Here is a 12,951-nt window from a genome sequence, read left to right as displayed (position 1 = left end):
CATTTAGCAATTTTTCAAAGTAATTACTCCATACTTCAAGGATATCTTTTTCTCCAGTTTTCATGTCACCTTTATCATCTCTAATTCCTTTTACACCACTCTTTTCTCTACTTCTGCGCATTTTCAACAACCTCCGGATTATTCTGCTACCTTATTGATATTTTTTCTGTGTTCTGAACAAAGTTGTCCCATGACTTTGTTTGTCTTTAACTAAAGTAACTAAACTAAAGACTTTTGTCTTTAACTAAAGTAAATAATTAGTATGACAAATTGATATGAAAAACAGCAGGAAAAAACTCTGAGACAATAGCAATGGAATAAAAATAACTGCAGCATATTCTCAATAGTGAATCTACACAGTTTACTACAGGCTTGCTATCTAAGCTAAAGGTTATACATTTTAGCCTATTAATTAGGCACAATTTTTATTGATGATACACTGAATATGGACTTAGTAGTAGACTAAGTATGGTATGGGAGAAGGTCATTCGAATAAATTTATATGCAATAAGGAAAAAATCAGCTAAAACATTAAAGCAGTATACAATAGAAGTGTTCAAACTAATTTTAACAAATTTATGTGAGATTTCAATTCAGAAATCTCACATAAATGATTGTATGTATTTCTGTTAAAGGTAATCTAGTATGAGAGATGAAAGATGAGAACAACTGCATGAAGCAAAAATGATGGGAAAAGGTTAGAATAGGATATGGCTAGTTTGATGCAGGCAGAAATATTTTAAAAGTAAAACCTATGAAATAATCACATCGGAGACCTGACAGCCATTTGGAAGTTAAATTAGTTATGAAATATTGTTGCCATCATCTAGTATATACACTAGAAAAGGATATACCCTAGAAATATCTCAGAGAGACATGACATTTTTAGCACCAGTGATAGTTTTGTTTAAAAGTTAGAAAGCACCGAAAATCCTTTGTCATAAGAGGATGCAGCAACAAAAAATATATATATTATATTCATTCAGTCAAAGGGATGAAACTACATAAAGTTTAGAAACCATTGGAATTTATTACACATTGTAGCACAAAATGGGAATTAGAATTTATCAAATTTATTTTAAAATGGATTGAGTGTGGTGTAAATTTTGCATATATATCTTTGCAAGTTCCTCTACTATTGTCCACTTGAATTGTGGTGTTTTGTATTATTTTGATTTTCCCGTTATATCTATTCTCAGAAAAGCCAGTAAAAATGTTTATTTTTCACACTCGTTATCAGATGATAATAGGTCTTGTGCATAAAATGTTTGATCTCTCAGTATCAGTTTGAATTTGGCATCTTGTAATTGTCTGGTTTGTGATTGCTGTTATTGTCTGAAGGATAACTCTTCTATTCCAAATGCTCAAATATTTCATCAATAATGAAAACATTAGAATATTTTATTATTATTATTATTTTATATCAAATGGACAAAATCAAGAGTTAAAATATAAAAAAGGGTGCAAAAAAATTACAACTTAGACAATTGCATCTCCAAAATTGAGGTACAAGAACTGTTGCCATTGCCACTGAATTGTGAAAATGTTAATGCTTTTCATGGAAAAGATCATGAGAAGATGGTGGTGCAAAACAATAACATTCAGATTGATAGTATTATTAGCATAATGGTGTGCAAAGTTTGATACATCACACTCATTCATTGATATGAGTTTGCCAAAAATTCAAACTTCATTTAGTTTTACAATTAATTGCCTTAAAAGTGTAATGAAAATATAGTTTGACATTTTTCTTAACGTAGAAAAGTACCTACTTTCTGAATATTATCTGGAAAAAAAAAAAGTGAGATGATACATTACAGGATTTGTAAGCCCTTATTTACTGTTTGAATGTTTCAAGAAGCAAGCATTGCATGTCTTCTGGGCTATAAAATAACAATGGATATTTATTACATCTTTTGATATTAATTTTCAGTGTCAAGTGTTGAACTTCTTTTTTGACACTTTTCAGTGTTTATGTACTGATTGAGATTTGCTTAGAGAAAATATATCTTTCAAACATGAGATTGGATGGGATAGTATTCAGGAAGTTTCTATCTAATCAATTAATATCTAATCAATTAATACTTTGAAACAGCTACCAGGCCATTAAAACCCTTAAATAAAAGCACTAATAAAAAAGTGAATATATGTGTTCCTGAGACTATCCTTTAAATGGTGTCATGATTTTCAGTTCCAAATGCATTATCCTTAGGTGTTTAGTTCAGTGTTTAGATATGTAAGAAAAACTGATACATTTCAGTGATATATATTTTGTAAAAAAAAAAAAAAGTTGTATATGAAATTTCAGTGATAATTTCTCACATGCTCTAGCTGCATCTGTGTCTCAATGTTCATTATCTGATGTATAATTAAGTCACAAGTTCTTTCTCCATATTAGAACTGGTCATAACAGTGTTCCATTGTAATAAATTTAGTTTAATCCTTTATCCACGTGTAAGCAAACAAAGTTTGTATCTGAAGTATCTTCAGGATTGAGGCAACTCATGGTAAAGGTGGACCAAGCTCGTCATACTTGTCTTAGTATCTCCCATAATGCAAAGTACATCTCCTTGCGGACATGTATAATGCTGTGCATTAAGGGAAGGGCCATTACCCAGACCGGCTTCGACCTTTATTGGGGTCTCGTCAATGGGAGCTAGATCCAGAGGTGGTGACACTAAGGTGGAAGCAATGGAGAAGTCATATTTACCTGTACAAGTTGCCAAAAGGTGTCTCACCTTATTATTAAATTTAATAATTAACAATAATTTAATAAGGTGAGACACCTTTTGGCAACTCGTATAGGTAAATATGACTTCTCCATTGCTTCCACCTTAGTATCACCACCTCTGGATCTAGCTCCCACTGACGAGACCTCAATAAAGGTCGAAGCCAGTCTGGGTAGTGGCCCTTCCCCTAATACACAGCATTATACATGTCTGCAAGGAGATGTACTTTGCATTATGGGAGATACTAAGACAAGTATGACGAGCTTGGTCCATCTTTACCATGAGTTGCCTCAGTCCTGAAGATACTTCAGATGCAAAGTTTGTTTGCTTACACTTGGATAAAGGATTAAACTAAATTTATTATAGTCTAACCCCCAAGTGGGGGAAAACTTCCAATAGTGTTCCATTGTTATATTTGTTACACTCCTGGCAAGCAAGCAAGGCTCTGTTCTTGCTAATGGAGGTAGCCAAACAGCCTTGCGACACATGCCACATGCTCTATAAACAACTGAGTTGCACAGTTCTAATAACCAGTGTAACTGGAAATCATTTCAACCCAAAATAATCACTTGCACATTTACAACCAAGTGGTTGAATTGTGGCATGTTGGCATGCATTTACTGATACATTTTCCATTCCAAAGTAACTCATTAAAATCAAAACACAGTATTCCTTTTTCTTATTTTATGATGATAAATGTTTTTTTGACCTTCAAGTAAGCATTTTTACAGTGATAATAACAAAAGACTTACCTTAAATTTGGCATAAAATACATGCCTCAATGATTGTTTTGCGAAATAGTACAATTCACAAGAAATCTTGTTAACCAATGAATGTCAATATGGGAAGTACATTGTATTTAACTTGAGATTTAATAATCAAAACACAAAAATAAAATAAAAAATTTGTGTGAGAGGAAGGCATTAATGAAATCAACCCTACAAATGAATTTGAATTTGACATTGGCTTTTGGTAACAGAGTTATTTCTTGAACTACCAAGGTGTAAGTGATTATAGAATTTTTAGTACTTTTGGTAAAGCTGTTTTAGACCTTGTTGTATAAAAGAGGAATGAAAGATAGAATGATTTGAGATCTTTACACTGCTAAGAATCTGATGTAGCTAATCATTGAAGATTGGTTAGAAAAACGCATGGATAGGCTTATGTGTTCGTCCCACATGTTGAATTGGATTTAAACGGTATTGATGCGAAAACAGATTGATAAGAAAATAACTATTTATTAACTTAAAAGCTAATATTTCACTGGTATTATATCCAGCATCTTCAGAGCACACAAAGTTTGTTACAAATGCGAGACAGCCACAATTCGGTGTAACAGTAGGGCTAGTATAAGTAATTGCAGCATGCAACACAAGACTAAAGTCCTAATATGGCGCCATCTAAGTTATAAAAAAAAACAGTAGTCCATAGTTTTGAAAAAAATATAGTAGTCCTTGAAACTTGAAAAATAGTAGTCCAAAGTTTGAAAAAAATATTAATTTGGTCTTAGGATGACTGTCTCCCAAAGCTTTGGTAGATTTATACAGCCATACTTATTAAGGTTTGGAGTATGTTTTAAGGCTTCTGTTGATTCCAGGAACAACATCTCTGACTTGCAGAACCTTCTGTGCAGTATTTTTGTTTTTTTTTCCTATTGATCCCCTGTGCTGGGGTATCCAAAGCATGGTCTGCCAGACCAGACTTGCCATAACGAAAGTGCTGGATATATTTTTTGTGTTCACTGAGGCGGATGTCCACAGTTCTTCCTGTCTGTCCATAGTAGGCTCGATGACAAGAACAGGGCACTTCATAGACTCCTGGATCTGATAAAGGAATGAATCTGTCCTTAGGTGAATGGATGAGAGTTGCCAGTTTCACATAAGGTTTAAATATGGTGCACAGTTGGTGTTTCTTAAGGCATCCTAGATAAATGATAGTTTATCTAGGATGATAGGGATGGTGATAGTTTTGTTTGTAGTCTTATGTGGTAGATAGTGGGGGAGATTTCTGGGTAGCATTTAGTATTTTATCTATTTTATGGATTATAGCCATTGGTTAGGAAGGTGTGGTGCAGGTGAGAAAGTTCAGCAGTGAGAGCAATGTCATTGGAACAGATTGCTCTAGCTCTATGAGTTAGTGTTTTTAAGATACCATATTATTGAGAAGGGTGATGGTGTGATTGTTTGTGTAAGTATCTCCCTGTATGTGTGGATTTTCTATAAACCGAAAATGATAAGGAAACTTCTGGAAGATGTGTGTTCAGAAAGGGCAGGCAGTCATTAGCTTCTAGTTCCATTGTAAAGTGGATTTTAGGGTGCTGGCTATTTAGATGCACTAAAAATGTATTCAATGTGTCTGGGCCATGTGGCCAAATAGCAAACACATCATCAACATAGCCAGAGACTAGGTTTGAGAGTGGCTGTGTTGATAGCTAGCTTTTCCAGATGTTCTATGTAGAAGTTGGCTAAGGGGGGGGGGGATCCCATAACTGTCCCATCCAATTGTTTGTATATTTTCCCTTTCCATGTAAAATAACCTGCCTGTACTGTGAATTTAAATAGCTGAAATATATCAGGGGGGAAATTGTGAATTTAGTAAGTGAAGTGTTTAAGTCAATGGTACATTAGTGAATAATGAGGTGATATCAGAACTCACCATTAGGTCTGAACTATTTAAGGTACGGTTTTCTAAAATACTTTTTAAGTGGGTAGAATTTTTAACAAAAGAGGGAGAATTGTTTGTGCAAGTGGCTAGTAGTTTAACTAGTTTATATGTAGGACTGTTTATACTATCTACACCCTATTGTGGTTATACCTTTACACCTTATTGTGGTTGTCTCACATTTGTAACAAACTTTGTTTGTGTGCTCTGAAGATGCTGGATATAATACTAGCGAAATATTAGCTTTTAAGTTAATAAATAGTTATTTTCTTATCAATCTGTGTGTGCATCAATACCAATTCAGCATGGTTAGAAAAAAATATCTGCACATCTACTTTACCCACATCCATACATGATTTTCTACAAGGATAGCCACTGTTGTTTTGTGAAACTGACATTGCTTGCCAGAGAATGCCCAATTTAGAATCTCCTGCTTTTGACTTCCTCTGAGTTTGTTTCCTTGTATTATTCAGTAACATTCATCTGCTCTGTTTTGTGACTTTGTACCACTCGACTTGAAATTTTTTTTACCATCTTAAATAATTTCAGATAGATAATGTTTCTTTGCAGAAGAAAGGTATCAAAAATTTTTTGCAGTATGCTTTCTATATGTCATAAAACGATAAATTTGTATCTTCTTAAATAAATGCAACCTCTCAATTAAATGTGATAGTTATCTGAGATCTTTTTATTAGTATTTTAAGGCACACTAACTTAAGTTTTGTTTTATCAAAATTATTCATATTTTATTCAAATTTTTAACTTCAATACTAGATTAGTACTATCTTTTTCAATTTTTGTTTTGATTTTTCCTTAAATAGACAGATGTTTAATGTTACTAACAATAGATATATACAACACATTAATTAGTTGTACATATATAGGCAAACCTTGGTAATTTGGCCACATTTAGGACTGATGAAAACTGGTTACTTTAGGTAGGTGGTCACCTTATAGAAAAATTACATTCCTGTATTTAATTATTTTAGTGCCCTTTGTTCAGTCAGTGCTTTCAGAATCATATTGTATTATATTCATTTAAAGAAATACAGACTTGTTTAAAATAAATAAATTTTCCTCACAAATTAGCTCTTAGGCTTTTGCAAAATACAAAACTGCATTAGTTGTCCCTTTTGTATTTTACTGTTTTCTGTTGAAATAATCAAAGCATTTAATTTTTCTAGTTTTGAAATTTGGCTCCAAATGAATTCATGTTTTTTTTTTTTTTAAATAGAGTATATGGTATATTCAAAATTATTTGAATGTGTCATTTGTAGTGACAGTATGGTTTTATTTTATATCTTAATTTTGTTGAGTGTATTTGGCATGCACCATTGTTTATTTTAAAAAGTTAGAAAAATTGGTTCAGAATAAAAGGAACAAAAGATACGATTATAAATACCAGTACATCAATGCAGAGTGTGGTACCCATACTCAACATTGATATGTTATAGGTCTTAAAACCTTTTGTTTATGGGTCACATGAAAAATAATAATAGTAATAAAAAAGTGGGGGAGGTGGGGGGGTAAAATGAAAGTGGAGCAGACTAACTGAGAAAACCAAAATCTTCCTCTCATATTCTTGCACACATACATTTTCATTAAATTATTACAGATAATTAAAATTTCATAATTTAGAGATATTTTGTTTTGCATTCTTTATTCATATCATATATTAATGACTTAATATATGAGACATGAAGTGGTGAATGCCATTTTTTCCTCCGGAGCAGGATCCCAGTGTTGTCTTCTCTTCTCCATGCATTGAATGATACTTACCCTCCACCATTTTGAGGGTACAGTAGTTAGAACAGTGGTGTGCAGGTCAGCTGCCAGATAGTATATAGGCCTGAACCTGTCAGTAATGAGTCATGAGGCTTCCTAGTCAGCTGACACATAATTCCACTGCCACATACTCTGCCTGAAGGGAAAGTTCAAATAGTAGCATATAGGAGGTACTGTTGAGGTCATGTTATGGCAAGGAGATTTTTTTTTTAATGTTCGGCCCATACACGAGGGGTTGGCTGATCAACCTATAGTATGTTAGTACCGTATATGGGTAGTGGGTTAGGAAGGGAGAAACTTGTTTACATTTGATTTAAAAGCCTGTGTATTGTATTCCTTGAGAAATATGTCAGGGGAAAGACTGTTCCACAGTACAGCAGTAGCAGGGATGAAGGAGGAGGAAAAGAAACTTGTTCTGTGGGCTTCAAGTTGTACTGTGAAAGGATGTTGGGTGACAGCTGTACGTGTTCCAATGGGCTTAGTACAGAGCAGGGGAATTATTGATGCTGTTTCAGATGAACATTTCTCATGAAAATCTTTATAAAATATACAAATTGCAGAGACTTAGGAGTCCCCCACTCCAAATGTGAGAACATTATCCGATAGCTGGGTGTATTTGTGATTTGTATCAGGTTAACAGCTGTTTAGAGGTGAAGCAATGTCTTGAGTGAAAGAGAAATCCTTTGGAAGCTGAGGATGCAATGGTTGTGATGTGTTTTTGGCAGGAGAGGCCTGATGTCAGGGTAATTTCGAGAAGAAAAATCTCGAGGAGATTTTTCTAATCTCCTGGAAGATTTCTCTTCCAGGAGGTTAGTTTTTTTTCTGTGAGTGATGTTGTAGTTGGGCTATCTGGGTATGATTAGGGGTGGGAATAGTGTAAAACAAAAGTTACGACCAATCGCTTCGGCATGAGACTAAAAGGCATGGCTGCCATTTGGATAGGCTGCAAGTTTCCTGCTTTTTGCCTATTCAAATTCTGTTTTGGAAGCATTGATAATTTTCTTGCATCTATTTCAGGCTTCAGTATAAGCATTGAAGCAAGTTGTAGTTCTTGATTTGAGCCAGTTGTGGTATGTCTGATTTTTCATTTGTACAGCCTTGGCACATCACTTAGCGAACCAGGGTTTAGATAGGGGATAGCAGTTCAGAGACGTGTGAGGAATGTATGTTTTCATGCCGCTGAGGATTACTTTTGATATGTTCAGTGCATATGTTCGGATTGGAAGATTGGAAACAATAGTCCAACCATGGGAATGAAGCATAGTAATCCTGGAGACTGTTATAATGCCAAACTACTCTTGTGTGGGTGTGACTGTGTAAGCGTTGTTGCATGGGGGAGGAGATGAGCACTAATTTTTGGTCAGAATTACCCAGGGGGCTCAATACATTCACAAGATATTTGGAAGGGTCATTGGTAAGGAAGAGATCTAGGGTATTTGGGGAGTGGTTCAGGTTATCTGGTATTCTGGATGGCTTGTGAACAATTTGTGTAAGGTTGTTAGTGATGGCAAATGTTTCAGCATCTCTGCCTGCAGGAGCTGCACAACTGGAAGAGGAAAGCCAGTTGGTGTTATGGACATTGAATTCACTTAGGAGGATGATTTCATTGTTAGAGTGGGACTGGAGAAAATCAACTTAAGGAGATGAAATTAAAGAGCTCAGAGTAGTTGGTGGTATTAGGAGAGTGATAGAGACAGTAGATGAATTTGACTGAGTGAGGGAGGGATATTTTCAACCAAAGAATGTCAAAGTTGGGCAATTCTAGGTTAGATGCTCTCTGGCAGGATATGTCAGAGCAGATATATGAGTAGACACCCTTGGGTCGAAAGTAGGTAAATAGTGTATAGTTTGGAAGGTTGAGATGGATAGTGCTGGGGGAAGGTTGAGATTTGAGTTTCTGTTAAAAAGAGTAGGTGGGGTTTGGTGGACTATTAAAGTTGGAGTTGAGGCCATGAATGTTGAAATGGATATGCAAGGTTCTGTGAGGCATGGATTTTGACCACAAGGGATTTGCACATTTCCTATGCAGTGCCTGCATACTGGTTTCCTTGGTGGCTACTAGTGGCATCACTTGATTTTTGCACTAGTTTGTAGTGTATGATCTAACTGTTGTCTCCATTTTGGCATTTTTCTTCTAGTTGTCTTCAGAGTTGGTGTCTTTGTTCCCTTTGGGCAAAAATTAAATCAGGTTAGCACATACGTGTGATTTGGGGCAAGTGTCCTTTAGCTTGTTATTTATTGCTGTTGTTAATTTAGATGTGTTTGTTGGTGTGTCGCAGGTCACTTTCACGAGACATGAAAGTTCGTTCCAACCTTTCTTTTGTTTATGGGTCTGAAACAATAGGATTTGACGATATTTCTGGCATTGAAGTTGCATTCTTCTGCTAGTTTGCTGATGTCTTCTTTTAATGATTTATTGTTTTCAGCCTCGAGCGACTCGTGCATCGTTGATGCGATTAGGTCACTGAGTTCGTTTAGCGGACACTGGGGTACACTTGCAATCAGGTGATAGAGTATCTTCAGCTTAGTTTCCAACTTTCGAATTTTGGAAGAGAAAGTATCGATCATAGTATTAAGGTGTTGTTCGAGGTTTTCAACTCGTTGCTTAGGTTCAGTAGCTATTTTACAGAAGGAAGGCATATCGAACAGAAGAAAGGCTGGTTGAGATCCGTAAAAAGCTTGTGTGTCAATTCGTCTATTTTCGTGCAGACAGTATGTAGCCAGTGGCAACAGAAATTGCACAATATATCTTTTTTCTTTCAGTAACTTCGGTTTCACAGCTGAGGCACTTCGTATTATCATTCGGTTTGTTGGCGATTGGCGGTGTTACTCTAGCATGCAAGAGATAGGTCACTCTCTATATTGGGTGTCATGTCCATGAGTATCACCTTTCACTTCATATCCTTTCTCTGTCCTTTCACTTAACTCTTAATCAAAATGACAGTGTTCATCGTAACTGATATAAATCTCCCTTGAAAACATATCTCAACAAAAATGCAAAGCCAAATACAATATTCAAAACATACTGGAATCCCTTAAAAAAATATATATATTCCAAGTGGCTTGCAAACATCAGCCTGTGAAGTATGCAATAAATGCAAAACAACTATCAGCAAATTTAGATTAGACTTCATATTGTGAATAGCAGAAAATTCATCTTTCTCCAAATGGAAGCTGTGTCTTATTATGCCATTGGATGCAAACTTCTGCTCATCTGTGCTTGTACTTTTCATTTGTTGTAACAGCACAGATAGCAGTGCTGTTACAACAGAAAGAGCTGACTACCTGGCATCGCTCTTCTCCTCCAACTTCTGAGTAGTGGACAAAGGCAAATCATAGCGCAGAAGCTGAGACCATGTGCCTCCTGTGATTTTTTTTGATAAAAAGACAAAAGAATACTTAACAACTTAGACACTTCAGTCTTCTGGTCCTGATGAATCTCTCAGGTTGTAGTTATTGTATTCCAGAGTTAACACCTGTCCTATATTGTCTCTGCAATTTTCTGTACTCAACTGCCACCTATCTCGATGCTTGGAAGCAAACATACATGCAACCTATTCTAAAAAAATAGGAAGATAAAAGACTGCCATTAAACCACCAACAAATTGCCATCATCTCACTCCTCTCCAGAATAATGGAGAGTCATCAACAGTCAACTCCCCACTGCTTAGAGGCCTGCCAATTAATTAATGACCGTCAGTATGGATTGTGTCAATCTAGCTATGTGCCAAGGAAAGGTTCAGAGCAATGTGTGTGCTGTCACTCTTAATATTTACAGAGCTTTTAAGTGTCTGACATCAGGGCATGCTTGGTAAATTGCCTTTCTTTTTTGTACTTGCCACCCTCTGTAATTGAGCTATCAACTTTCTCTCTGGTCATTAACTGCATGTCATGGTGGATGTATTTCTCTGAGCTTTACAACTAATGCAGAATTGTCTCAGGACTCTGTTCTGTCACCTATCCTCTTTGTCCATTACATAAATGACCTCTGCATCACTATTTATCCTGTCCACAACTCTGCTGATGATAGTATGTATACATTATCTTAATCATTTGATAAACCATGCAGTATGCAGCATCTCAGGATGCCTTTATACTGTAATCATGAAATCCTTTCAGTGAGGTGTGAGAATAACCTAGTCACCATCAGTACTACCAAAATGTAGTCTTGCCTTTGCTCTCTGCCCTCAGTAATACACAGATCACTACATAGGATTAGATCTCTCTCCTTCAACTGATATTTATCTTTAGTGGCTCCTGTCATAAACACATCACAACAGCTTCCTCTGCCTCAAAAAAAAAAGGAAAAAAAGCATTCTTTTCTGCTTAAAATACTACATTTCCCCATTTGACTACTCATTATACAAATCCCAAATCTGCCCATCTTTAGAATACTGTTTACATTTGCAGTGAAAATTCTTAATGCTGTCCAGAAAGAGAGATTTGACTATTTCACCATTTCAGCTCTTTCTACCTGTCATTTCTACAGGTACTTTCATGGACACTGCTATTCTGAACTGGCAATACCATCATTCCTCCACTTTCTGTTGAGCCTGTTAATACAAGACAGTAGAGGATGTCCAACACTCTTTTTTAGTACAATTACAGATACGGAATCTGCTTATCTTTCTCTTTTATTCCAGTCTAGCTCTGTCCTCTGGAGCAGTCTTCCTTACGAAGAGTTCCCTAATAATATCCAACTCTTTAAGAAAAATTTCAGTTAACTTCTTTTCCAACCATTAACTTCACCCCATATATGGCACTGTTGTGCTCAAAGTTCTTGTGCCTCTTGTTCATGGATTTTAAAATCTTGAATATAATATGTGAGAGCCAGCTTTTCTTTCTTGCATCTTATATCATTTCATAAGTTAAAAATGCATCAACATGTTATCTCAGTATATAAGAACATCCCATTGAGATATTCCTAAGGCTTTTAGCATACGACTCAATTGAGACATGATTTTTTTTTTTTTTTTTTTTTCATACTCATTTCTAACCACCAAACTTAATTCAGATAGTTCAGTTTAGTTAAAACATTTCTTTAAGTGTAGCTTACAATCATAATTGTCTCTATAGTTATAACTGAATAAATGTTTATAACAGGAAATAGAAATGACACTATTATCACTTGCTGAACAAAATATATATGCAATCATGAAAAATTAAAGAAAACAAGTCCACTTGCATATCAGATATGAATTAGATCTAACAGCTTCTACTGTGCAAGTAATAATTTATAAAATTTATCTTGCCAGTTTGCATTATTACATTTATTTCCTTCACTTTCTTTTACCATGGCCCAACTCTTTATAACTTAAGTGAACCACTGTAAATTGAACTCCAATTTACCACAGGCACAGTATCATGAATTGAGAATTTCATTAGTGGAAATAGTTTAAACTATAAAATACCATACTGAAATGGTCCCCAAACTAAAATAAGCTTTCAAAACTTTCAATACTTAAGTAATGAAAAGATAAAAACATTTAATTATGAAAAAAACAACTTTTTTTTAGTGTTTTAGAGCTTAAAATGCCAAAAAAAATTGATATATAGTTTCTTCAGAATTTGATGAATTTCCCTATAACATGGCAAAGTGTTCCTGATTGTGGCTAAGGTATGAACTCCATTCAAATTTTGGATCACCACTTTCAGATTTCTTACAGCAGAGGCAATTTTTTTCAAGTCTTTATAAGATAAACTTATGGGTAAGATTAGGTTCTTCTTACTGTATTATTCTCAAATTCACATTTCCTCTTTTTTGGATGTTCATGAA

At 35.0% G+C, this 12,951-nt stretch overlaps 1 protein-coding gene across 2 annotated transcripts in view; it reads left to right on the top strand.

The window, feature by feature from the left end:
- Positions 1-12,951, top strand: part of Eaf6 (chromatin modification-related protein EAF6/MEAF6) — a 140,607-nt gene that overhangs the window by 115,701 nt on the left and 11,955 nt on the right. The window contains exon 7 of one of the 2 annotated variants that reach the window (XM_090409512.1): positions 6,275-6,328. The exons of the other annotated variant lie outside the window; for it this stretch is intronic. Within the exon in view, the coding sequence (XP_090265638.1) occupies positions 6,275-6,288 (14 nt within the window). The 3' untranslated portion in view covers positions 6,289-6,328. The remainder of the gene's footprint in view (positions 1-6,274; positions 6,329-12,951) is intronic. 2 annotated transcript variants of the gene reach the window in all.

Source organism: Typopeltis vanoorti, chromosome 19, assembly GCF_054136105.1.
Source record: "Typopeltis vanoorti isolate ZY-2024b chromosome 19, IOZ_Tvanoo_1.0, whole genome shotgun sequence".
NCBI lineage: Eukaryota > Metazoa > Arthropoda > Arachnida > Uropygi > Thelyphonidae > Typopeltis > Typopeltis vanoorti.
This window is presented reverse-complemented; position numbering and strand designations above follow the sequence as displayed.